At 44.2% G+C, this 27699-nt stretch overlaps 1 protein-coding gene across 4 annotated transcripts; it reads left to right on the plus strand.

Annotated features, from left to right (window-relative positions):
• Window positions 1-28: 28 nt before the first annotated feature.
• ABTB1 (ankyrin repeat and BTB domain containing 1) lies at window positions 29-27699 on the plus strand. 4 transcript variants are annotated; one of them, XM_053989280.1, is made up of 12 exons: window positions 29-217; window positions 1909-1971; window positions 3037-3092; window positions 4129-4273; window positions 6150-6309; window positions 7199-7244; window positions 8253-8369; window positions 12979-13094; window positions 18503-18601; window positions 19179-19346; window positions 22254-22454; window positions 24205-27699. In XM_053989280.1, the coding sequence occupies exons 1-12, from the start codon at window positions 162-164 to the stop codon at window positions 24409-24411; spliced, it is 1434 nt and encodes a 477-aa protein (XP_053845255.1). In that variant the 5' UTR covers window positions 29-161; the 3' UTR covers window positions 24412-27699. The 4 variants fall into 4 exon arrangements, with proteins under 4 accessions (XP_053845255.1, XP_053845257.1, XP_053845256.1 ...); XM_053989281.1 differs by lacking the exons at window positions 29-217; window positions 1909-1971 and adding an exon at window positions 1722-1859; XM_053989283.1 differs by lacking the exons at window positions 29-217; window positions 1909-1971 and adding an exon at window positions 1990-2008.

Raw genomic sequence — 27699 nt, forward strand, 5'->3', positions numbered from 1 at the left:
GCGGGGCCGGCGCTGGGCCGGGCGGGCGGTGCCACCGCCGTGTTTACAGCGCCCGCCGTGCCCGCCCCGCCGCCGCTGCCCCTCGGCCCGGCCCGGCCCCGCGGCCGCTTCTCCGCTCTCCGCGTCAATGCACCGCCGCCGCCCCGCGGCCTGGCCCGGCCATGGACACCAGCGACTTGTTCACCAGCTGCAAGAAGGGCGACGTGAGCCGCGTGCGGTGAGCCGGGGCGGGGAGCGGGCCTCGTACCCGCCGCTGCTTTAACCGCTCTGGTCACCGGGCGAGCGGGGCCGGGCCTGTCGGGGCGGCCGGGCCTCGCCGGGACGTGTTCACCTGAAGCTTGTCCCAGGCCTCCTCAGGGCGGCTGTCACATAAATGCCGCTTGTTTGCGCCCCGAGGAGCTGGGGTTTCGCCGGGGTGCTTTGCCGGGGTGCTTAGGTTCGGGTGAGGTGTGCCCGATTCCGGCAGGTGTCAGGCGGTCACTGCGTGCTCGTGGGTGCGGATGCTGCCTGTGGCAAATGTCCTTGCACAAGGCTCCTCTCCAGCTGCTCTTTCTTTACCATTGGAAATGGTATTTGCGTTGGTAGGAAGCTGGATCCCTGAGACGCAATCGTCATGGAAATGTTTAGACACTTTGTGCTGTAGACTGTGGGAGTATGTCTGAGAAATATGGGGATACTACCATTTCAGGACAAGTTTCCTTGCTCATCTGAAAGCAGCAGAGCTTAACTGCAGTGATTTCGGATCAGGAGGCAGATGGGCTTGTTGTCTGCTGGGTGAATGCAAGGTTCAGCGTTTACAACAAGCTTTTTTCCTGCATCTCATGGTTTGAATCTAAAACTGTTCTTCACCCCTTTATCCTACTTGATTCTTCCATTTCTTAATGTGTGATATGCTAGATAATCAAAGCAACCTCTGTTTCAAGGTGCTTGCTAGTGAAGGATAAGTGTGCAGATAGATAAGGTCTGGAGAATGTTGTTATCTGTTGTGATTGTGTTAGATGAAATCATTGCAAGCAGTAAATTGCAGGTTTACTAAAGAAGGAGGGGTCTGAGGGATGGTCTTACAGAGGTTTAAGATGGCCTGTATAGAAGTAATGGTGGAGAAATGAGAGTCTGAGAGTCCTGTCAGAGCAGGGGGACAAACTGACCACACGGGACTGAGCAGAAAGGAGCTGAGTTGCTTGCTGTGTTGAATGTGTTCAGAGGAACCTGAAGTTTGAGACAACATAGGTGAAGGGCGTGAAAGAGAGGACTCGTGATGGGTGATAAAAAAACAAAACTCGAGAGTCTTTGTGAAGGCTGAGAGGAACTTTTACATGTGGTTGTTGCAGTACAGGCTGTAACAACAGCCAGGCTGTGCAGGAGATTTGTCTGCAAGGCAAAACCTGGCTTCTAGAGGTGTCAAGGAGAGAGTGTTGGCAGCATTGGATCCAGCCTAAACGTGCAGGACAAGGAAGTGGCAGGATTTAAGAGCAGTCTGGCGTGACACTGATGCTGCTTTTGTCAGGAAAAGCCACGAGCAGGAGGGGAGTCCAGCCTTAGCCTCATAAAATTGGCCGCTTATTTGTAAGCATCCAGGCTGGGAGCATTGTTGGGGAATGTGAAGGTACTGCAGAAGTACTCAGGCTTCTTTTGAGATTGCTGCCCTGTTAGAGATGCATTTGATTGCCTTCCTTCCCCATGTGCACCACTTAAAATTGAAGGGAGCTCCCAGGCCATTCTTTGGGTTGAAGATTTGGCTGATGCCCCTTCAGCCACAGCTGACAGTTCCCCAAGTCCAGTGCAAGATCCTGTCATACCTTTGGAAGTTACTCTATGAACTGGAAGTTACATCTTCAGAAAGAGGAGAATGTGACTGAGTGAGTAGCTGCATGAAGTTATAACTTTGCTCTCTCCCTTTTCTTCCAGATACCTTCTTGAACAGCGAGATGTGGAAATTAATGTCCGTGATAAGTGGGACAGTACACCCCTGTGAGTGCTGCAGTCTGGAGCACTGGCTGGGCGGGGGGTAGGGCCTTCAGAGCTCCTTTACTTTCTCTGCATCAGCAGCCATGAGTGCTGTTACAAAATGTCTCAGGTTCTGCTTTTTTGGAGCTTCGGCTATGTAGTTCTGCTTCTCTTCCCTGTGGGTGCTGTGCTAAGTGTGTCTTTGTCTCCCCATTTGACTGGGGCTTGCTGTAGTGATGCTGATGTGGGGTTTTGTGACCAAATTACCTGGATTAAGCACTCTGCTCTTGGCTAGATTAGGCTCTTCCCCCACCAAAGTCCATGGCATTCTAGCAAGTCTTTTCAGGTGAAAGCTTGGTAAAATGCCAGGTGACTGTGGGATCACGGTCTGTCTGGCAGTAGGTCATGAGGAATCATCCTGGAGGTGCTGAGGGATGTGCTGTGAGCTTGTTACAGTTCCAAAGGACATTTAGACATCTGTAATATATTTAGAGTACAGAATAACTTCCCAAAGTAAAGGTAGACTAACATTTGGCTGCTGCAATGCACATTACAAGATTCTCCTAATTTGTAGGATAATTTGAGGTCCTTGTGAAAGAGAATCATGAAAGGCTTAGACTGTGAAAGAGAAAACAAAACTCATTGAAGTAGAACTTTGCGGGGTGGATTTGCTGTACACCCAGTGTGGGTGCTGTTCCCTCCTTGGCATAGCGTGTGACAGTCAGACTGGCAACAGAAAGAGCAAGGAGCGTTTTTGAAAATTCAGTGGACTGCTGAGTGCCCATGAAATGATCTCCATTAAAATGAGGATGGATTTGCCAGCTGGTGGTGCAACAGAAGAGGCTGAACCCAAACTGAGACCTTGAGATCTCCTTGCAGTGCCTAAGATTGCTGGGAACAGATCCTGCTTAGTCTGTTGCTGGGATCAGGCTTCTGTGCTGTTTGGTAGTGATTCCTCACTCCTATGAGGGGTCGTCTCCCAAGCTTCTCAGGGATGCTCAGTGCTGTGATCTGTGTGTGGTGATGTGCCAAAACACTGAATTTTGCTTCCTACTACATCTCTAATTTTCTTTGTCTCGTTATTGTCAGGTATTACGCCTGTCTGTGTGGACATGAGGAGCTTGTACGTTATCTTCTAGCCAATGGTGAGCAAAAGTGTCCTCCTGATATGGGTGCAGTGTCTTTCTCTGGTCCGTTGGGATTGTATGTCCTTCTAGCTGTGCCTTGTGGAAACTTCTTCTGTTACAACCAACCATCTGATCAGTGATCTCAGGCTACAGAGGGAGCCCTGCACGCATCTTCATGATCTCTTGCAGGCCATTTGCTGCTTGAATTTGCTTCTTGAAATTGCTTAAAATTTCTTGATTTGATTGAAATCTTGAAAATGCACAGAAAGGGAAGCTGTCTGTGATTACTCTAAAAGCTCTCTGTGATTTTCTAAAATCACAGCTGATGTTTTGTGAGGGTGCAGTGGTGCTGGAATATGCAGATCTAAGAGTTGTACCTCATAGGAAGGATTGTCTGTGTAAAACTTTCTTGTACTCTACTGATAGCCTGGCTTTGTAAGCAGGACTTAAAAGGGATTTTACTAATCTCAAACAAAGCGAGACCAATTCTTCAGGCCAAGTGCCTGCCCCCATTTGATTCTCAGCACCCAAATTCCCCTAAGCACTGGTAGTGTTTTGCCAGAGGAACCAGAGTGCAGAGTCACATCTCAAAAAGTTTTGTTTTCTACTTCATTCCTAGCATCTTAATCAACCACTTCTGTAATTCTAAATAGGAAAATGCAAATGCCCTCCAAATTTCTAGCAGGTTCTAACCTAAAGAGGCTATACAAAGCAGAAATACTTTCTAGGAGGACTTCTTAACAGCCCAAGAAATGATTGCACTCTTTGTTCAGTGAGATTTGTCTTCTCAGAACAGTGCTGGAGCCATGCTGAGAGGCTTTTTACACAGGTCAGTTTAAACAAGTTATGACTTCCTCAGAAAGGGATTTGTCTTTGGGAGGGCAGCTTTAGATTGTACACGTGTGAGGGAAGCTCAGTTTTTGTCAGTGTGCTCATCAGCAGAGGGGACCACAGTGAAACATGTCAGCAGACAGAAGTCACACTTGTTTAGTGACCATTTGGGGACGCTGGAGAAGGATCTAACTCTGCCTGCTGGCCTGTGCCTGTTTTACAGGAGCAAAGTGTGAGGCAAACACTTTTGATGGAGAACGTTGTTTGTACGGAGCTCTGAGCGATGCCATCCGCCGGCTGCTGAAGGAGTACAAACAGATCACAGCCAAGTGCATGAAGAGGGACTACTACGATGTGTTCCTGCAGCGGTAAGGACGTGAGCCTGGGCAGAGCATCCCCTCAGCCTTCCTGAGCTCTTCTGCATATTCGAGCTCTCTGTGCAGGGCAGCCTTGGAAGGCAGCTGATCAGTACCCTCTCTCATTCCTGGCCATGTAGAGCTTCCTAAGGGATGTTCCTCTGTGCCCTAAGGGATCATCTCCAGGTGTGTGTGTGCGTAGCCTCCAGTGAGTTGGGTACAGACTCGAGTCAACAGAAAGCTGGTCTTTATAATGCAGAAGCTCTAGGCTGTCATCCTTGACTGTCAAACCAAAATCAGATCACTAAAACCACATCAACAATTTAGGATAGTATGTCAACTGAAATTAAGTTTCAGGCCTGAAGGTACTATAGCTTGCAAACTGAAATTTTCAACACAGATAAAATGTTTCTCATTTGTGAAACAAAGCACTTTAAGAAGCCTCGAACTGATTCAAAGTGACATTGTCCAGTTCTTTTTGGTTGTTAAAATTTGCTAAAATACTTCTGAAAGTTGCCTGTCCCACATTGTGCTAGAGCTTGAGTGGCAGCCTAACTTGTTCAGGAGTAGAGGAATAGTTTCAAGCTTTTCTTCTTGCTGTTTCTCTACCTTGGTAACTCTGATGTTATTACAGACTTGCTGGTTGTTTTTTTTTTTTTTTTCTTTTTATTTCCCATTGGACGGACTTAGAAATGTTAAAACCTTGTTGTGTTTTTTTTTTTTTCTTTGAAACTGAAGCGTTAATAAGTCCTAAAAAAAATCTGACAATCTTCCGAGTGCTACAGTATCCTAATTTCTGAAGCTGTAGGAAAAGAGGGGAGGAAGGAAACTCATTTATGGGAGTAAAATCAGATTTTGTGTTCCAGGGAAGTAGAATTTTGTAGGGTGATTTATTACTGCCCTGGTGACTGTGGCTCAGATGGTGCAGGGTTGAGCATACATGAAAGCTAAAATGTGCTGGTTTCTGCTTCTCATTCAAGCAGACCTTGTGTTAAAATTGAAACAAAGGACGACAGCTGGGAGGAAAAAAGTAAAAACCTAATGCTTCTGTTTGGTTTGAGGCAAGACGCTTAGAAGGAAGGGTGTGTTAGTTGGCAGGAGATTGAGATTAGCATTCAAGGCTCTGACAGCATCTCTGTGTGTGACTCCACACCTTTCTGTGCACCAGTCCAGCTCTCTAGAAGGAGTGTGATGCTTGATGTCCACCTGATTTGACCTCTTGAGGATGTTTGTGAGGATATATATGGAGGGAGTGATGGGCATTGGAAACACAAACACTGGTGATGGTTGCTGTAAACTCTAAAACTAGCAGTTTTGGTTTTTTCCTTTTGAAGAATGAAGGTATGTGCATGTAAGGCATAAGTGAGGCTTCACCTCTGATGTGGTAATTGCCTGCATTTCATGCCTGTCACATCCTTCCTTCTTCTGAGGGTGGATGACATGAAGTCCTCTCCTGTTTGTTACATGATTAAAGCGTGAGCACTGACAGTGCCCAGAGAGCAGGAAAGTTGCATCTTTGTAGCAGAGTAGTGCTGTTTGAAACTGTGTCATTTTGCAGGATTTTTTTTGACATCTGACAATTTAAAAGCAGTATTAACTTTTGAAGATGTGCTTGGTGGCATCTAGTTCTGCTTTAAAATCTGTTCCTGGTGTTCACCTAAGACAGCAAGATTTCTTTCTCCAGCCTCCCTGTTGCACTAACAAAACTTCTTTGAGTTATGGGAGGGAGTGAGGCATCCCACTCCAGTATGTGAAGCACCAGCTCAGACTGCAATGCCCATGGGTATTTGTTAATTTAGACCTAATTGTACCATGTTCCCCACTAGCATTACTCCATTCTTTCCTTTTTCATCCTGCAACGAGTTCCCCTTCTCTCTGTTCCTCACAGATTGCTGGAGCAGGGTTACCAGAGTGACATTGTTTTCATCGTCCATGGCAAATCCTTCTGTGCCCACCGCTGCATCCTCAGCGCTCGCAGCGCCTACTTTGCAGAGATGTTTGAGACCAAATGGAAGGGGAAAAACATGATAGTGTTGAAGCACCCACTGGTGAGCAAGGCTGTGCTTCCAGCTCTTTCCTTTCTTTTGCTGTTCCAGCTGGGTGAGGAAAGTGAATTTGAGGGTTAACTTCCGCAGTGAATAGCTCCTGGGGCTCAGAATAACCCTAGTTGTGGAGAAGAGCTTGTGGAGGCACTTTATGCAGTAAAATTGCATCTTTCTCAGATAACAAAAAGCTGCAGATTGCATACCTTCCCTTTGTTCCCTCTGTCATGGACTCAAACATATCTTAATTAATTGCAGTAGCATGTAGCTGTTACCATCTGCCAGCTGCATCATGACCCCTCTCTGGGATGAGTTGAGTCTGTCTAATTCCTGGTGGACAGGTGGTCTGTGGTGAAGACATCACCTCCATAATTGGCACTAATTGAGTCCCTTTTGTTGCCTTTCCAGCAAGAACTAAATAGGCCATAAGTGCATTCCATCCATTAACCACCAATTCTCTGGCACACATTTCTGTAACTTGACTCTGGCAGTGCAAATCCTCTTGTGACAAACATAACTCCAGTTTCTCAGAACACTGCTCTTCTCTCCTTTTGTACAAGAACATCTTTCCTCTGGAATTAGGAAGACATGGAAATGTTTATGATCAGTGAAAACCTGGATTTTGCAAAGCCTATATTACAGCCATGTCTCTTGAGTTCCTCCATTAGTCAGGTCCTGTCCCCTGAGGTACCTGAGGGATTAGTATCAGTTGAAACAGTAAGGAGCTGTGTAAGCCAGGTGGAGTGACAGCATTAGTTATGTGAGGAACAAGGAAGTCATCATGTGTGAGTTCTTACTTAAAGGGTTTTTTTTCTTACTTGCTCAGGATCATGTTTCTAACTTATTGTTAAATTCATGGTGATTCCAAATGTAACTTTCTCTTGTTTTATTTTAGATTAACCCAGCAGCCTTTGGTGCTCTTCTGCAGTATCTATACACAGGTAAATGACTTTGCCCTCTGGTGTTTGTTTGCATGGCTGGTGGGCAGCTGTCTGTGCCTCTACACTGAGAGGCACAGGCTTGCACTCAGCAGTGTTTGGGTGCTTGAGTTGCCAACAAATCCTCTCTGCTGGCAGAAAGGGAGAATGTGAGCAATCACCAGCTCTTCCAAGATGTTTGTACCTTTTGCCAGTTGTTGTCCTGCCAGTAATTATACAGTCAATTAAAACCAAAATCAGCTTAGGTTGATTGGTTGGATGGATGTGGAGACTGTATTTTTAACTTAAGGAGGGAAAATCTGTCATCTGGTGTAACAGCTTCGTAAGGTGGTGAAAAGCCAGTTTCCCATGTAGGACATTTTCAGTTTGGCAGACCTGAGCAATGTGTGCTGAATGCTTTGACTACTTTCTAGTATTTTTTTTGAACAGAAGTTGATCTTAAACCTTCTATGAAAATACCCAGTGTTATAATGTAGGCATGCTAAATGCTGAACTATCTCAGGCCAGGAGGTGGTGCCAAAAATTAACATTGTCTTCAAGGCTCTTCCTTTCTAATACAGTGTGTTCAGAAATGTCCCTTGCCACATTTTCAGCGATTGTAAAAGATCCTGGGAAGAAGACTTGTGAGTCTAAAGTCTATTCTTACCCAAAGCCAGATATTCAATGGTGGCTGTCATGCCTGCTGCTGTGTTGCTGTTTTTTGATTTTCTGAGGGAATTAGACATGTTTTGTGTAGCCTGTTTGGTCTTTGGTCCCTTGAATGAAGCTATTAGAGTAAACCCCTCGAGGGTGGAAATGTGAATTAAATGCCAAACTGTTATTGATTTAAGTGGTGGTGATGGAATACCAAGTCTTGGCTTCTGGGACTGAGTTGTAAGTGGATGCTGAAAAGTGAGGCAATATATCTAATTACTAAATTTCTGTGCTATCAAGTCTTCAAATCTTATTTTTTGCCATTTTTACACCTAAATCCTGTGGATTAAATGAGCTTACTGCATTTCATCTTGACAGGTCGTCTGGATATCGATGTAGAATATGTCAGTGATTGCAAGAGGTTGGCCAAGCAGTGCCGGCTGCAGGACCTCATCGATGATTTGGAGACCAAATGTAAAAAAGTCTATGAATTTGGTAAGCATTTGACTTGCTGTTGTCTCTGCTGTGCCTGTGTGCCCTTTCAGGGAGAAACAGCAAAGTGTGATGGTAGATGTTTCATGGTGTCCTTGGGGCTTCCAGAAAATGATTCTATTGTGGAATTTCCATGTTTGCATGATAGTTTGCAGTCATGGCCTTTCTGTAGGGCAGCTGTAGTAGTTTCTGACACATACATGTTTGTAATTTATATTGAATGCTTTCTTTATAGTAGAGCAGCCATGGCAGCAGGACTTGGCTGTGGTTGCCAGACATTCAATTGAGCATGGTGGAGTATATATTGGGAAGTGCCTTCCAACATGGAGCTTGTTTAAATCCCCAGAAAGATAAAATATATACAGTTAGAGGTAATTTTCTGCATTTATTTGATCCTAACCAAAGTAAAATATTTGATAATTGGCCCAAAATGAGTGCAGAGGGAGATAGAACTCCTTTTTTAAAAGCAAAGAAGTATTTCTGAAAGCATGTGTATATTAGTAACACATAGATGTGCCAAACCAAATGAAACAGTCCTCTATTTAAGGACTTTTTGTTATCCAAAGCTTATTGCATGAAGACCAGCACTTGGAGTTTATCATTCACCTCCTTAGCTCAGGCTGATGCACACGTGAAGAACAATCAGAGCAGCACAAGTGGTGTTAGTCACGAAGCAGAAAAAATTATAACAAAACCTTCAGGCTGAACGCTTCTGATTCTCATTCTGTGCTCTGAGTTAACTTCTTTACTTTAATCAAGTTAATTTTCAATTGAGAAGAGACTGCAGTCTATAGTTTAGAGTCAACAGCATCTTCTTCCCTGATCTAAGAGGCAGGGGTGTAGCTGTTCCACCTTTTCCTTTTGAATATGAGTTGTGATTATTCAGCCTCCTGAAGCTACAGGACATAATTGATAGAATGCTTCTAGCTCAAGAAATTCCTCATCTGCAAATCACATGGAAGATATTACCGTGTGCAGGTCTCCCTTTACACATGTACAGTTGTTTGGTGGTGGTGGAGTACAAGATTACCGTGCTACAGCTGTTCCCATGTAGGGCAGGGTGCAAGTCCTTATGGAACCTGTGTCACAGGTCTTACTTCTGCTCTGTAAACACAAATGTAAACATGGACCTGAAGAGATTAGAAATGCATTTCTTGATATCTACAAAAACTGTAAGGTATCAGTTTGTATTAAATAAGTGGTGGAAAAGGGGAGTGGTGAATGACTATAAAATAAAAGCTACTCAGAAATCAGGTAACAAAATTATTTTGTATCATCTTTTGATATCAGAGTAATTCAGTGAGATGCCGGAGATCTGTTTTTTCCTTTTTATCGTTCTCTCCCATGGTCTAGCTGAGACATTTCATCTTAATTAATTTAGCTAAAATCTCATATTATATTGTGAAAGGAAAAGAAGGTGCTTAAATCTGTGAACTGCAAAAAAGCTGACTTCTTGGTGGGTTTTCAGATGGAAAACAATGAAGTAAAGTTTCAGGTTAGTTGGAAGTTTTAGATAAAAACACTTTTTGGAAATACAGTGGCACTGGACAAATCATTTAACTTCTCTGTTCTTTGGGGAGGGAACAGTTTTTCAATTTTGAGGCCTGACAGAAGACTATGAATAGGTGGTTTAAAGCACTGATGGAAGTACTAGTCTTGATTTTTATTTATGACAGATTCAAACAAATAGAACAACTGTTAAAAGTTTGTTTCTTAAATCTCACGTGGAAGCCAGGAAAAATTGATTCTGCAGAAAGGCATATATGTAAGAATTATAGAAGTTAAAAATTTGGAAAGATCTTAGATCACATCATGTCTGGCACTTGACAAAGGGTGTCTGTTTCTTTGAGTGTTTTACGAACCTCTGCCTGTTCCAAGTGCATGCTGTGGAACAGACATCTGATTCAGGTTTGCAGAGCAGGGTCATGTATTACATCTGTATTATGAAGTTGAAACAAGAAAACAAGATGAACTCGAGCTTCTACAGCCCCACTGGATAATTGCAGTGTCTGCAATCTCATTATCTAGAGTTAATCAGTATTTCAAAAGCGCTTGCTATCTTGGCATGCACAGACAGTAGTACAGGAAGAGGATGACCCAGTGCCTTCTGTTGCACCTGAGATATATTTGGGTGTGAATGCTTGTCTGTTTTCCCCTGTGTGTATATTGTGGCTATAAAAGCAGTGTTTGGAAGAGCTCAAGCAATTTGTCCAGATTAAACCATAATCCTTCCTGTAAAAATACATGTATTAGAAAATAAATGTTCTACAGTTACTTCAACAAGTTTTAGGCCAAAAAGGGTGAGAGCAAAGTTGGAGATGCTTACCATTGTAGCAAAGACACTGGATATGCAGAATCTGTGTTTATAGCTAATTATGCCATTGGGAAGAAGATGCATCTGAGTGTGAACATTTTGAAGGTTTTTGGAGTTTAGTGTGGTTTATTTGTGACTCTTATGTTTTGTGGTACATTGGCTCAATTTAACCAGAAGACTGCAAAGAAGTATTGAGCAGGAAAACCAAGGCAGCTGATACATTGGTAGGTGATGTTCAGTGCATAACAGCTGTGCTGGACTGGGAAGAAACCCAGTCTGAACTTCAACCACAGTTTGGTTATTCCCTTCAGCTCCTTGCATTGTTTATGTTGTTTTTTCAGAAACCCCTCCATTCATCTTTCTTGCATTTGTCTTGCATGCTCCCTGCTCCTTGCTGACAGCCAGCAGCTTATTCCTATTTCGCAACTTTGATTTTTGTTGTCTTTGTTAGAAAAGATACCAAATGCTGTGCCCTTGGATTTGAGATGCTGTCTGAATAGATTTGCTTCTCAGAAAAATCACTGTTCTTTTGTGTCACTGGGAAAGTGCACAGATGCTCTGTGTATCCCAAGAGAAGAGCTCTTTGCTTTAACTACTACTTAAAACTTGCTGAGTCCATTAGCACTTACAGAGCCTGACCTCGTGACTGTTACAGTAAGTAACAGTTTCTCTCTGTCATGAAGAATTTCTAATTGCAAAGTAAGAAATGTCCTTCTCTCATGCTGGTGTGTAAGTGATCAGGGCTTTTTGAGAAAATGCATTCAGTCTGGTTTGTGTTGGTGCCAGGCTTCCTCTTAGCTTATTTACCCTGGAAGTCATCTATCTGAGGGTAGCATTTCATGCTAATAGGGCAGCCTGTCTCCTTGCTGGTGAACTTTGTGTGTAGCAATCGTGGTACCTGACTATGTTGTACTGGTAGATTATCCTTTCCCTTCCAGAAATCTTTCCGGGATATGTGGCCTATGGAGAGGTACAGTGGTGGCATATTTGATGGGTGCAGCAGTGATGTGGAGGAGGGGGTGCAGATCTTGTTTGTGGCACGTCGTGGTCTTGTTTCGCCCACGACCCAATGGAGTCATCTGATGGAGCTCGTGTAATGCTGTGCAAAATGTCAGGAGAAATGAGGTCTCAAGGTGGCGTGATTCACCTGTGAGGGGTTTTAATGTGGTGAATCATACCTGTCAGAAATTCTTCAGAATGCTTTGGAGTTAACTCTGTGTCTCTCTGGCTCCCAACAGTATCTTAAGGCTTCCTCAACACAACTTGGCATTTTCCAGTGGTGCTCTATATTTTTTCACATGCTTCCTTGTATGCCAGGGATTCTTGAATGTCTTACATGCTCCAGTTCTTCCCCCAAACCATGCTGACCTGGAAACAAACCTCAGGTGATGGAGCAAGGTAGCCAGAAACAAGAAAGGCTGTGCTGACAGTAGCATTGTATCATAGTGGGTCTGCTTTGGGCTGCCACTCGTTTGAAGTTAGGGTTGGCTTCTATGAGCTCCACAACAACTTTGGTCATAGCAAGACCACTAAAGTATGATCATGTATTTTGCTTTCCCTTTAATGGGCTGTTTTATTGTGTAGGCTGATAAGACAGGATGGGAAGACACTCTAGGTCTGAAAAAGGCAAATGAAATTGCTGTCTGTGAATGGTCTGTTTGAGCTCTTTGATGGTAGTAATGCTTAGGTCAGGCACATGCAGGAGTCTGGGGTCTTTGTGATTTAGGGAGTAGAGGACAGACTCATACCTGCTGAACTTACTGGCTAAACAAGAATAAATCCCTTTGTTCCTTGCAGTGAAGTCAGGATGGCACAGCTGAAGTGGGAGCCAGTGAAAGCACGTGACAGAGCAGAAAGGAAGCAGATTAATTTTAAAAACTCCCTGGCATGGACTTTACCTTAGGTGACACTGTTAGCTGTAGGGGTACTTGTGGAAAGCAGTGTGTGAGTGGCTTCTGCAGGGATCAGGGCAGCCTGATCCATGGTCCTTAACTGTAATTGATGACATGGATTCCAAAGAGCAAGTTGGGCTTGAAATATGCTTGTGACAACTTTGTTTCCCACAGTTGATATTCCAGGATAAGGAATTAAGTGGAGGTTTGCGGAGAGACAACAATACATGCATTCCCTTCTAGCCCTGCTCAGGCTGCACTGAAGGATGCTGAATGTGTGTGTTTTGCAGTAAAAGCTGAACAGCAATAATACTGGGTTTCCTGGCATGCCTTTTATCTAAATGGGAGAGAATATTTGTAGAGGAATTCAGGAATCTCTGCTCTTTTGTTTTTTTGCTTCTTCCAGTCTCTTCCAAGCCGGGGACCTGTGTGAAAGTGCTGACGATTGAGCCCACAGGTAACTGCCGGCTGCAGGAAGACCTGGCTCTCCTGGCAGACTGCGCCCTGCCAGCTGAACTGCGGGTAGGGAGCACTTCTACTCCTTGTGGGCTCTCTGGGGTTGGGATGTCTGCTCACTTGTGTCCACTCACGTCATTGCTATATAGACTTTAGTGCTTGCTTGTTTTCTGGTGGTCCAAGTGCTGAAAGGCTTTTATTGCTTGGAAATGCTGTAAAATTGTGTAATGAGGCTGTCGGTGCTGGTCTTTCCCCTTGGATATTCCCCTCAACAGGGATCTTGGTAAATAAAACCCTTTCCATGTGGTTGGTGGGGATTTCCCCATTACAATGGGACAAGGCCCCCAGCTCTTCTCTTTGCCATCCTTTTTGAGAATTAGAAATGTTGTAGCAGCAGTCATTGGTGCCCAAAGAGATAAATAGGTGAAGGAAAGCTTACTGGGCTTGCTTACTAGGAACTGACACACTGCATTGGAGAGATGCTTCCAAACCCTGAAAATATTTCCAGCAGAAATGTGAGTCCCTCTGAAGAGAATTTAACTTGACTGGCAATAGACCTGCTTTTCCCAATTATGTCTTAGCCCTCAGACATAGCCCCCAAATTGATGATGGCTATGTTAAAATACCATCATATTATTAGTTAGGATCACATATGTGGATCTTTCCCATTTGCAGAACAGGATAACTATTAGTTGTCTTCATTCTTTCTGCATCTGGTATTTTTTGTAACATCAACAAATTCATTTTGGTCTTACGTATGTCCTTTTTTTTTCCCTCTTTTTTATACCAACCACTGTGTTTAATAATGTGGATTCATTTTAGGTGGCTGCTGTGCCCAGAAGTTGTATAACTGAATGATATAGCAAAGTTTTATTGCCTTTTCTCTTTCTGTTCCCTGCCAAATAAACCTACCTGGTGCAGAGTGTGTGTGTGTACATGAATAAGGTTTCTTACCTTTATAAGCCAACATGTTTTGTGCTGGCTATTTTCAGATATATTTCACTGTAGAGGGAGTTTTTTCCTCCGTCAAGTTTACAACTACCAGTTCAGAAATCTTACCTGTGTAACCTGCCTCCTCCAAATAGCTGTACATTTTTTGTGGCTTTCAATATGCTTTTCTGTATGTTTACAGGCTTTAAAGGGAGGTGATACTCTAAGTAAGCTTCAGATTACCTCCCCAGGAATTAAAAAAAGGATCATGGGCCCCAAAATAGTGAGATTTACATATATTTTAAGTCACTTCACAAATAAAAAGAATATTTCCTATTTGATTGCTTGTTTCCAGACCTTGATGGCAAACTCCTGTTAAGTTGTTCTTCTAAAGTTAGAAACTCTTTCTTAATTCTTTCATGTAGAATAGGAGCTGGAAGGAAAGGAGGAAATTGGAATAGTGTAATCATCTGACAGTGCTGTGAATTGTGAGCTGTGGTGTTCTTGCTGTGTTCATAGATTGGAATGAAGGCAGCATTAGAGTTATTACAGCTGTACAAGTGAAGAGGGCATGAGCACACACACCTGCTCACTAGGGAATTTGCGTGCCATGCACACGTATGGGTGCTTTGTTTAAGCCTGAAAAATTCTAAAAGATTCCCATTTTTCTCTCTCTAGGTACTTTTTGTTTGTTCCTTTTTGTTTGTTTGTAATTTATCTCTTACTCTAATGTTTGCAAATTGTTAAATTCTATGAATTTGGCATCTTTGTTCTGGGACAGAGGCATTGCACATCCTCATTCTTGCAGAGTTTGCTGCCATTCAAGGAATAGGATAAAAACTGTGTAACCTAAAATGTCAAGAGCAAGTGAATAGTCACACACAGACATCTGTGTTTTAAAGAGAAGCATACTTTTTTTTTTTTTGTCCAGGCTATGCAGAACAAAGTAGGTATTTGTCTTCTGGATAAAAGCCAGCATTTCCAGATTTTGGCAAGAAACATTTTGAGCTGCTGCATGTCATGTAATATCATATAGGAAATGGGGATGTATTCAGCTTTCTGTTTCAGTATAAACAAATAATTTGCATGTAATGTCTTTGATACCTGGATAATGTACGAAAATTTGTGCATTTCAGTTTAATGGTTAGTGGTATCTTACACAACTAAAAAATAATGGATGCTTGATATCCAATTGCAGCTCATTATTATTTTCTAGACTGAGAACTATCTATTCTTTGCAATCTCAAACACATTTAAAATTCTGGTACCTTGTTTCTCTCTCCTATTTGTGCTTGAAAACCTTTTTTTTCCCCAGTGTTTCCTTTTACAAGTGTGGTTGTTGTTTCTGGGTGGTTTTTTTTGTTGTTGTTGTTGTTTTGTTTTTTTTGTTTTTTTTTTTTTTTTTTACAGTAGAAATGGCCAGGATTTTTCTGTCCACAACAGCTGCTTCCTTAGTTTGTTGCAATAAAATTTACCAGTGACAGATTTAAGTAAAATACCATGAAAAGCCAGGCAACTGTAAAAGACCATGTGGCTTCCCACTTTCTGCCTGGTTCTTCATTTCATGTCTGCCAGGTGACCTCTGAGTTACAGACTCCAGGGCTTCCAGTATAAGACCCTGTAGGCACATGGTTTCCTTGTAACTATTTTTCAGTTACCTTTTAACTGAGATCTTATGTTCCAAACCAAGATTAAATCAGACTTAAAGGATCAGAGTTTGCCATGAAATAAATACTGTTCTTTCCATCCATATTGATATGTGGTGTGGCTGCAAAAAAGAGACCATTTGCCAGTTTGTAAAGACCAGTAAAGACCATTTGCCAGACCAGTAAAACTAGGTCTTCTCATGCATAGGAAGAACAGTTTGAAACAAGTACATGGGTTCATCTTGTCTGTCTGCATCTGAATACTGTGCTTGTGCAAGGCAGTGACTCCTGTGCTTTGCTTTGCCCTTTTGGCAGAGGCAGATGAACTGAAATATTTACAACATGTTTCCAGTTTAGGGTTTTTTTGTATCCAATTCACTTGCATCTGGTTGTGAGCTGCTAATCTTCTCTTCCATCACCAACCCCTGTGTTTTATTTACAATTTTCTTGCTGAGATAATCTGGCCAAGGTACAAATTGCTGTCACTGATTTGTTTTCTATGTTTTTGCCTCCAGCAACATTTCTATTTAAGCTCTAACAGGAAATTTGCAGCAGCAAAGACTTGGTCTTCTATGTGTGATGGAGGATAGTGAGAGTATTCAGAGTATTTCTATATGGTTATTAAGTTATTGTGAATGTGTTTGAACCTTGTAGGCTGGACTGTGTTGTGCTCCTTGGGTAGAATATTTGACTTTGGCAGCTGTGCTTTGCCTGGACAGAGGCCTGTGAAGGAGGTTGTATGAATAGGGGTGGTGGGAAGAATAAGCCAATTTTCTGCAGGAAGATCCTGAAAAGGAGATTAGATTCCTCAGGCATGACAAGGGAGAAGAGTAGAAGTAGTAGAGACTTGAAAGGGGAGTAAAAGGGAAAATTCTGCAAAGCCACTTCATGCTGAATAGGAGGAACAAAGACATGAACCTGCTTTTGTAGTAGGAATTGAAAATAACCTTGTAAACCTGAGCAGCACAGTGGGGACCAGGCAAGGCTAGAAGCAGGAAATTGAGCCCAGAGGAATTTATAATTCAGAAGACAAACTCTGAGACAAATAACACTCCCATATCCATTCCAGAGGGATAGACTCATTTTAGAGATTTACCTTTGGACAATGAAAGGAGAGCAAAGAAAGGATGCACATAGGAGATGTGGCATTTATCTCAATTAAAATTCCTGTGCCACAGAGTGGCATCTTGTCAAAGTTTGTTTCTAGGTTTGTTTTACCTGTGATGTGCTTGCAAATCCGTAGTCTTCAGATTTCTGTCAGAATTTGTAGGAGAGGACATGGAAGCTGTGGGCATAGGGTGGGGAGAACAGCAAGGCAAACAGAGTGGGCAGTTGCATCATGATGCTGTTGTTTGTAACACATTGCCACAGAGTGAGGTTGCAGATCCCCAGACCATGGACCAAGGACCAAAGCCTTGACATATAAGACACAAATAACAGTAAAATAGCAGCCTGAGGCATCTACAAATGGGACAACTTAATCTCATTTTGATGAGGTGATGCCCTTTGTGTTGCAGCCATTGCCCTTTATATTGTAGCTATATGAAAAACAGGTGATAGATCAGGTGGGCAACATTCTTTGAATTGCAGCATCTCTTCTGGAACAGGAGTTGCCCAGTGGAGCATGACTGCAGGAGGGAGGTGCTATGGAGAGCCAGCATTACTGCAACAGCCTTGTGCATGATTTACATCACTGGGCTTCTCCTGTGATTAGGAATCAGAAGCTGCCAAGTGTTGCTGTGGACAGACAAAGAGCGTGGTGAATGGGTCCGGGTTGCCATGGTCAGTGGTGGTGTGAGCTTTTGCCAGCTTGATGCCTTGCCACATCCAAGAACATCACTGAGGTGAGAAACCTCACTGAGCCAGGCTGAGAGCTCCCACCCAGTGTGTTCCAGTCTGTGTCTTTGTTCAGCTCAGGAGGGAGGAGCCATGTGGCTCCTCAGTAGAGCTGGAAGCCCTGTTGGAGGCAGGTGGGCTGGAAATGGACAGTCTGCTATCACAAATCCAATCTTTATTGACAGCCCAGGGTTTTCCTGGGTGCAAACTTGGCATGTAATTTTCTTGGATGAGAGACAGCAGGAATAAACTGCTTACCCTAGGTACCTCAGGGACATGTTTATGGAAAGCAAGAACCAGGGGAAACTTTTGTTTCCAGAGATTGTCTTGGCTACATGATTGTGACTATAAACTTTTTTTTTTTTTTTTTACAATTGAATTACACTGTATATAGAATAAGGTGAAAGGGAAAATATTTGGAAGTATCACTTTAAAATAACATAAGGCAAACAGGCTTTTTTTTTTTGGTGTGTGCTGTCATTGTTGGCATGTGGGATTGGGTGGAGGTGTGTTGTTAAAATAATTCACTTGAGAATTAATATTGCAACAACAGTATCTTTGGCTGCAAATCAAATCAAAAATCTAAAATGTGCTCTAGCAATGTTGGATTATTCAAGTGAAGCAATAATTGTATCCAAACCATTTGAAATTGGTGTATACATGGATGTAATCTGTATGTTGTTACACATACCCAGTAAAAGGCTGGTCCTAAGCTCCAATATGCTTATGATACCTACTGCATGAAGTAAACTTCACCTCCACCTGGTTATCTGCCTTGTTAGATGGCAGAGAAACACTTTCCAAAGGTGTATGGAGAGTCAGGAAATTACCATGAATAAAGGAGGCAGCTGTAACTTGTACCAGGAATGTCTCTTATAAGGAGTGCAAGTTCTTCATTTCCTGGCATTGGAATCTGTGTTCAGAGCATCTCTGATGTTCAGCACTGTGCTGAGGAAATAGAGGGATGCATTTTCTGGGAAAATACAGCAGTCTGAACATGGGACCCTGAACGTGTTTAAAGCAGGAATGTTAAAGGAAGGGTTTTCTGGTGTCTCTTCCTAGGTTGGTTTTGGGGAGTTGCCGTTTGACAGCACTGACAACTTCAACAGCTGTCCCGACGTGTGCTTCCGTGTGGAGGACTACAACTTCTTGTGCCATAAGGTATGTGCTTGTGCTGTATTTCCTTCTCCTCCCTTTTTGCCATGAATCTAGTCTACTTGTGTCCCCCACTCCTCCTATGCTGGATATACTCTGCAGGAGCAGCATTGATTCAGCTGGAAAACCGCATTTAAAGCATTTAACAAAGCAGCAAGGTCTGCCTTTCTTGCAGAGGTGTGGAGATAAATTTATAAATTCAGCTACAGCATTCACAGCTGCAAAATCTGCTGCTGCTGGCTCAGGAGTTGAGTGTCTGGAGAGAGGAATGTTTGATCTGCAGATGAACAGCACTAAGAATGAATTTTGAGATCCAACCTCAACTCAAGATCCTGCCCTAGTGCCGTGCTAATTTAGAATCTCTTGAGTTTACCATTTGTTTTTGTGGTTCTGAGTGTAGGCATGGATAGAATAAGGTCTGGAAAAATATTGGAGATGCAGCTTTAAAAGGTAGGGAAAATCAAAGTTACAGAGTCTGAACTTCTGAAATATCTTTGAGTTGCTCTGACAGCTGGTTGGTAGTGCCCTTTGGTTTGGTGTAGTAAGCAAGATGTCAATGTTTTGGTTTTTCATTCATCTCCAGGCATTTTTCTGTGGTCGCAGTGATTATTTCAAAGCCCTTCTTGAAGATCATTTCAGTGAGAGTGAGGAGTTACAGACACAGCCCAGCATCCCTGTGGTGACTCTGCACAACATCTCAGAAGACATCTTCATCCGAGTCCTCTACTACATCTACAGTGATGATACAGAGGTGAGGCCAGCCATTGGTCCTTCCTTCAGTGCTGGTGAGCTCTGAGGTGTTTTCAGCAGTATTTTTCTAAATATGGAGCAGAGTCTGTGTGTATATTCTTAAATTTCACTGACCTACACTGTTACTTCACTTTTGTCTCAGGAATCCACATACTGGGGTATGCTATTAGCTAGGCAGGGTTGTAGTTCATGTGCATGATGTTCAGGAAGCAAATCTGTAGTCTTTTATCCCACAATAAAAATCTGGAAATTAGGTTGCGTGCTGTTTATTGACAGGATAAATACAGGGCTTTGCAGCTTTCCCTCTTGGGCTCTGTGGAAAGATAAGAGAAGCATCTGCCAGTAGATGGCAGATTGAACACATATGGAGATCTGGATAGGTTGAGAGATTCTGCTTATTTAGTCGTGGCAAATAACCTTACTCATAGCCTACTTTTCCATTTGTAGCAAGTCATTATTTCTGCTGTTATTTATTACTGGGGTGGGCAAATGTTCCACTGTGAGACCAGTGCCTTGCTGTGCTCAATATTGCAGGCAGTAACAAAATAACCCTTACCCACTTAGTTTTCAGCCTAATGGAAGATGCAGCAAATCCCAGCGTTTAATTAGCTTCCTGCTTTGGTTTTGTGGCAAATGCTTTCAGCAGGTCTCTCTGCAAGATCCCAGAACACATTCTGGCATCAGTGCAGTGACTGGAGATGCTGCTGCACCTGCCAGTGTCACTTCCCCCAGGCAATGTTTGTGCTCTGGATTAGGTGCCACATCCACAGAGTGCACACAGCTGTGACCTTGTTTCTGCTGATCTGTTCACCTGCGGGTAGCAGTGAGGAGAGATGTGTTTGGCAGGCAGCAAGGGCAGGATTGCTACTGATATGCCAGAGAGCTGACCCTTCACTTGCCTGCACTCTTGCCTCAGCCACTTGCTGAAAGGCTGAGAGGGAAAGAAGGGCAGGCAGAGAGGGAAAGAAGCTGCTTGAAAATCCTCCTGACCTTGTTCCCTCGCATTGCAGCCTGACCCTGTTCCTTTGCACTTCCCCAGTCTGCCTGCTCTCCTTGTGATGATTCACAGGAAGGATGTTTCCCAAGCAGCTATTCCTTTCCAAAGGGTGCCTCAGCTGCTCTGTCTGGGTTTGGGTCAAGAGAACAGACCAACAACAATGTGTAGGAGTTAAAAGGATCTTACTCATATGTTTTGTGTGCAGAGTGGTGCATGGCTTGGGTTTCAAACCAAGTAGCCAAGATGTGAGATTCTGCAGAGAGTTCACCTGTCATGAGAAACTACCAGAAAAAATGGTTACAAAGACAGGACTATAGCTCAAGTTCCACATTTACACGTGGAGTGTTCTCCCTGTCCTGTGTTTCTCCAGCCAAGTATCAGCACTCTCAATTCCATGTTTTTCTTTGCAAAGGATTTATGGTGTCTCTCTGCCATGCAGTAGTGACAATGTTTGCATTTATGGGGAAGAGTGCTGAGGACATAAAGGGTTCCAGGCACAAAGACAAGTTGCTGATCAGAATTCTTGTGTAGGCTTGAGGGCAGTTCTTGGAGGAATATTTGCCAGGTTTCTCCTTGATGAAGCACTTGGAAGCTGCAGCCATTAATACTACTGGCTCAAACACCTCCAACTCCTGAGGTTTCCACAGCTTATGAAGGGACAAAGCAGCATTTATTAATAATGCCAAGGGCTTTGTTATCCCATGTGCATGCATAGCCCTTGTGGCATGGCTCTCCTACATCTTGCATTCTTCTGCCCAGCTGCTACAGGGTGTTACACAGCTGGGTCACTTGCTGGGAGCTGTTTCCCCAAACACAGGTGCAAACAGCTGTGAAGGAATAAAAAATCAGTTGTTCGCAGTTGTCAGAGTGAGCAACCACATGTATGGATGTGCACAGCAGTGCACACAGTGTTTGCTGCTCACTGGTTATCAGGAGAGTGGACCAGGATGCAGCATTTATCATTCCTCCATCCAGACCAGTGTGGCTTTGTCCCTAAATGCAGGGGCCCTTGCCTCGTCCACAGCCAGGGCATGCAGTGTCCTGCAGATCCACTGTTAGAGTGGATGTGGGTAACTGAGCTCTTTGCAGTTCATGTTAGCAGGAACAGAGAGAGACTCTAGTTCCAGGTTAGTGATGCAGATGGCTGACAAAAATAGAATTTGCCTGGCCAAGGGGAAGAGGCTGAGTGAAGCTGGAGGTGGTGTCTCCAACTTTATCTACAGGGTTTTTTTATCCTCAGATCACTTCCAAGTACCCAAGAAGGAAATGGGAAGGTGGTTCTCTTGCTCAAGAGCTTTAAAATGTTAAAGGCCATTCACAACAGTTTAAGTCTGAGCATCTGGTCCATTAATTTAGTTCATTCTGAAGGCATGTTAGAGCTCCACTAGTATTTGATGTGCGAAATGTGTTCTTACCCAGTTGGGCCTCACCTACAGTTTATTTTGAGTTCAATTTTCTGTCCTTGAGTGTACCCCCCATGCCAGGGAGGTTGTGCTGGCTCTTAAAGAGAATTTTGCATGTTTTTCACAAAATGCGAGTCCAGCGGTATAAAATGGGAGGAAAAATGTGGGAACAAGGTTCTCTGTCCTGCCAGCCTCTTCTGTTTGTCTCTTGGAAATATGTCTGGTAAAATCAACCTGCCACTGTCACACTGAATGTTTTTTAGCAGCCAGGTGCACTTGGGTGTTTCAGCACTGCCCTGTGCTTAGCTAGAGGGGTTACCTGCAGCATGAGAAACCCTCTGCTGCGCTTCAAATTCCTCTGTGGTAACTGAGTGGGAGACGCTCTGAAAAACAGAGCTCCTGTCTGTCCATAGTCAGCACTTGTCCAGTAATGTGCAAACAGCACATCAGTTTGCCAGTGACAGGCAGCGTGCTCAGGACTGGGCAGTAACTCCCCTCTGCACTGCAGCTGTCTCCAGAGAACGCCTATGACGTGCTGTGTGTGGCAGACATGTACCTGCTGCCCGGGCTCAAGCGCCTCTGTGGCAGGACCCTGGCACAGATCCTCGACGAGGACAACATCATCAGCATCTGGAGGATTGCAAAGCTGTTCCAGCTGACCCGACTGGAGGACCAGTGCACTGAGTACATGGCCAAGATCATCGAGAAGGTACTGAAACACTCCCCATGGCACACGTGTGCCCGTATATCTGAGCCATAGACACAACAGATTGAATGGTTGTGCTTTGGTCTGTAGTTAATAGTTGTCCTCTCTGAATTAATGTGCTTCCAGGATATGAGCAGCAGTTAAGTAGCAAGGCACATGGTGGGTTAGGACAGAGGAGCAGGAGTGTTATAATACCTGATGTCACCACAATAAGCCAGATTCTGGTCCCTGGCTAGCACATCTCTGTGGAATGTGGGGTGAAAAAGTTGCCCAAAAAGCTTTCCAAGTACCGGGGGCAGGTGATTTTCACTGAACTTTCAGCCACTGTGCCCAGGTAACCATGGTGTTGCCTCAATACACCAGCTGCAGCCTGGAGAAGCCAAAGGGGTGAGTAGGAAATGTTTTTCAGTGTTTGCTGGGGGAAATTCTTCCTGGCATAATGCTCTAGATAGAAAAAATCAATGTGACCTCTAATCTCCTCCAGGATGAAAAATCAAATAGTAGGGGTTTGCTCAGTGGATAATTTGCTGTCGAACAGCAAGAAGTAATGAATTTAACACTGAAGCTTTCTTTATGGGGCTCTATTTAAGTGTTAACCTGAGTGATTATAGCTTAGTCTCAGGACTCGTGGAGAAAGTTGCCATATGGAAGGATAAACTAGAACCTATGAAGGGTTTTTATGCTGAGACAGATCTTTATAAATGGCTTGTGCAGCTCACATGGGAATGTAACATTTTCACCTGCAGCTTGAAAGGTGTGAAATTATTTTTGGTGTGAGAAAACAATGAAGGAAATGGTTCTGGGGCTGTTAATTTGCTCAGTGTATAGCTTGGGAATGACAGACACATCAGCATGTACCCAGATTCTGGGTTCTGAAAAAGGATTTAAAAGATGCTGAATATCCCAAGTAATGATCAGGGTAGGGCTTTGCTTTTGTGTTCCCCATTCTCTAGCTTGAATGAGAGTCCTTGAACCCTGCATTGGCAGTGTTTCTTCTTAAGGGTGTTGGCACAGACAGAGCCACCCTAGCTGATGTTCAGACATCAGTGGTTGCCAGCATCCTGTGGAGATGCACTGATGGCAGCAAGGAGAGATTTTGGCAGTGTGGTAGCAGATCAGAGCTCAGCAACCTGCTGTGCCCAGGCACAGTTCAGTAGCGTAGACAGATGGAAGCTGCCTCTCACCCCTCAGCTCACCACACATTCCTGGGGAACCTGGTGCAGAATCATTCATGGGTGACCCAATTCTGTCAGGTTGAGTGCAGAGCAGAGCAGCTGCCTTGCTGGTGGTGATGGGCCTGAGTCAAGGGAGAATTGTAATTTGTGGCTCCCAGTTCTGAAATGGGCACAAGCACCCACTGGCTTCTGTGCTAGAAGACCTTGCCTAAAAGTGTCTGGCAACATCTCCTGGTTCCTGCTGGGGAGCCTTTTTGGGGGGAATATCATGTATGTGCATGTGCCCCAATACCAGAACCAGGGATGCTTAGTTAGAGGGTGTTGCAGGGCAGTGTTGGAGGTGCAGATTACCTTCAGCTGAGACTGTTTATTGTTGGAGTATTACTGTCTCCTTTGGATGGATGGCAGGATGCATCTCCAAGTGGTGTCTGTAGGAGGATTTGGGTCTCCAGGTATCCTAGCTTTCCTTTCTGTTCTGTGGGATCCTTTAACAGTGTCTGAGACCATTATCCCAACCCTTTGCATCTCTTTATGTGTCCTCTTGTGTTCCTAATGGTTCTCTTGTCCTTCTGGTCCAGCTGGTGGAGTTGGAGGAGTTTGCAGCTGCCGTGAAGGAGAACGCAGAGGCCGTGGAGGAGCGGCAAGAGACTGACTCCATCCCTCTGGTCGATGACATCCGCTTCCACATCACCAGCAATGTGCAGACTTACAGTGCCATTGAGGAAGCCAACCAGAAACTTGAAGCTCTAGAAAACCTCCTGGCCAGTATAGGGCTCGAGTGCTGATGTGTGCAATCCCTGCCTGTCATATGCAGCCTGCACAGCCCTCACTGCATTGGCTCGGAGTGCAAGAACATCTGAGTCTGAATGTCCCACTTCCCATTCTTTGTCCTCCTTCCCATCTACCTTCAGGCATGGTTTCTTTTTAATTTATTTGTGTCTGGACATTTGCATTTCTGGTTTGTGTTTGGTTTTACTTTGGTTTTCTGTTTCTCTTGTAGCTCCCAAAGCTCAGCCTAAGTCAGTAGCTGCTCCTTTGTACACTACACTGTGGAGAGGAGACTGAGAGCTGTTGGGAATGGTGAGGGAGCTGTTCTGGGGACTTCCTACTGCCTGGGGTTAGAGCCCATCCCATTCTGTGGTTCAATATCACACTTTGGAAACTGGCTTATGCCAGAATATTTGTTGAATTACCAGCAGCAGAGGAAGAAAACTGGATTAAAGTCTTAATAAGAGTATGGGAAAGGAGGTCAGCACTGCCACTGTCAGTATTATAAGACTGTCAGAACTGGGCAGTGCTTCCCTAACGGGGACAGAGAGGTGCTTGGCTATGTGGAAGGCACTGTCTTCACCTGCTATTTTAGTACTTAGATGGAAAAACACAAAAAAAACCCACCACGTGATTTCCAGGTCTTCCCTAGCTTTTTATTGCTTTGAAGTGCTCAGAATTTAAAAATTTTGCTTTCTGAACAAGCATCTTTGGGAATACAGTAGAGACCAGAATCCTTCCATTCTTAGAAAGCAATAGCTTTCAATGCACAAAAGAAGGAAGAGCAGCCCTTTTTAAGAGGGGACAGAAGCACCTTCTTCTTGGAAATAGCACTTTTCCCTTTATTTTTGTCCATTGTGGTAGAACAAGGCTGACTTGCTGGTGGGTCTGGGAAGAGGGGTCACTGGAAAATTTTTAAAAGGAAAGGGGCCTTTTGGGTCTCTCATGGGGCTGCTGTCCCACTCTATGACCTTCTGGCTTTGCTCAGCCTTGAGCCTTGTAGCTTCATTGATCTCCAGGAAATTCACTGTCTGTACTAATGAATGTTTTTGAATCTGTATTTTGCAGTAGGTCATGTTATCTAATGTTGTCTGCCTGGATTCTTAATGAGGGTAATGGTGTTCCTTCTCCTTGGCACTAATCAGCAGGTGATAACCCTGCATAACCTTGCCTTGCCAAATAAGCTGCCCTTGGAGCTGTGTATCTCGGGAATGGTGTGTTGGGAGGGTCCCCAGGGTGCAGGCTGGGTATACTTTCCCATGCTGGGCAAGGGAGAAGAAGCATTAAGTGAAGCACAGGCACAGGCACTGGGCTGCTGTGACCCCCTCATACAATCATTTTGGTCACTTCCTGAGGCAAGAGCTTGAAATATACTGTGCCAGGTGTGCTTTTATTATGTGATGTGGGAACTGGGCAAACATCCCCTGCAGCTTCAGCATGTTGTTTTCTATAATAGTGGTGGTGTCTCTTATGGCTTAGGAGATCTGGGTTTGGCAGGGACTTGCTTCAGGTGTGGATGTACTGGGAGGATGGGTTTTTTTCTTTGCTAATCTCACCAGGTGAGAGACTGATACCCCACAGCAAGTGGGAGCTGCAGCCTCACTGCCTGTTCCTCTCCTGCACTGAAGCTGTTGGCAGTAGATGGGCAGACTCTGGGCACCACCTGCACTGAGCAGGCTGCACTCAGTTATGAGGAGGGGACTCTGGGCTTTGGCCACTGTGCTTGGGGAAAGCCAGACTTTGGCAAAATCATGTGTCAGGATTGAGTTGCACTTAACAGAAGCTGTGGATAGAGCTGGGGTGGGGGGAGCAGGGATGAGGTTCATTGATATAATTGAACCCCAGATCATGTGCACTTTGTCATCTGGGTTTAAGTGGTGTCTCTTGCAGATCAAGTCTCTGGGGCAGCGGATGGTGGTGGCAGGGCTATTCAAGCAGCGTGTACTTCAATTCTGTTTGAAAACCCGTGTGAAGAAGTGCAAGGAGTTGTTGTGGTTTTTTTCCTGCAGTCATATTAGGATGAGGATGGAGGATGTGTCCCTCTACAGGAGTGTGCTGCATGGAAGCAGGAAGCAGCAGGTGTATGCTTCCTGTTGGGACAGTGACATGGAGAGGAGTTGTGCATTTCTTCTGTGATTTGTGGAATGTACCTCCATGTCCACTTCTAAGCTCAGTGTGTCTTTGACAGGACCACCAAAGAGCCCAGCACAACAGATGAAGACATCTGCATGAACTCGGGGAGGGTGAAGGGCTATCAAGGAAGCTTTAATATGAAGTCCCATATATTTTGGAGAAAGAAGGGTGAAAGGAGAACTGCTTGTTTTCTTCCTGAGTGGAGTGTCAGGCTCATGAAAATCTGCTACAGAAACCAGCAGCTTAACTCAGTTGGTTCAGTTCTCCTATGTTTCTCCTCTGTATATAGCTGAAGATAACAGTGAACATAAGGAGGATGTTTAGTTTATCATATCTCTTCTCCTTCTCCAGCAGAAATTCCGCTTCTGACATCTTAGCAGTTGGCTTTCCACAGCAGTGGTTGTGACAGCCCACGAGGCTTGCACAGAGCCACCAGAGAACAGGACGTGGCCTTTGCCTTCTGCTTGTACTGAGCGAGATGCAGAAGCAGGATTATCAAGGAATGTGCTAATGCTTTCCTCTGCAGATGCCTCAGCTGCTAAAGCAAATGGACACTGGCAGTGGGCAAAGCAGGAGGAAGACAGAGGGGGAGCAGCAGTGCTGGGAAGCATTTTCCATATGGCTGCTCTTGAATAATTCCATTCCTGCGTCCTTAAGTGTGGAGCAAGTGAGGCTGCAGTTGTACATGTGGGAGAAAAGGTCAGCGTGGCCTTTTGATCTGCCTCCCCAGCAGTGCAAGTCCACGTGGGCTTCCAGGCAAATGCCTCATCTGTCTGTGTGCACTTAGTGGTCACATCTGTGAGGCCTGTCAGATTGTCCAATTACTCGGGATCCTTTAACTCTCCCCTATCCCTTTTGGCAAAATAGGGCTATCCAAAAGCATGCATAAGCAGATGGTCAGCATGCAGGCAAGCTCTGTAATTAAGATGAGCCAGGACAAAACTTAAATTTGAATTCACTTTATTCTTGCTGCAAAAAATTTTATCACAAAATAAAAACCTTCTGATTTTTCTTCTGTTGCCAGTGTCCTTTATGTGTTTTGTTGCCTCTGTCCTTTTTACTACTACCCACTTGCTGAATCAAGAAGATTGTAAAATTTACTAGAGCAACATTATATTTAAGAAGAAATCTGTGAGCACGTGTGCAGCAATAAAATAGTCTATTTCACTATA

The sequence above is a fragment of the Vidua macroura genome, chromosome 13 (genome assembly GCF_024509145.1).
Source record: "Vidua macroura isolate BioBank_ID:100142 chromosome 13, ASM2450914v1, whole genome shotgun sequence".
Lineage (NCBI taxonomy): Eukaryota > Metazoa > Chordata > Aves > Passeriformes > Viduidae > Vidua > Vidua macroura.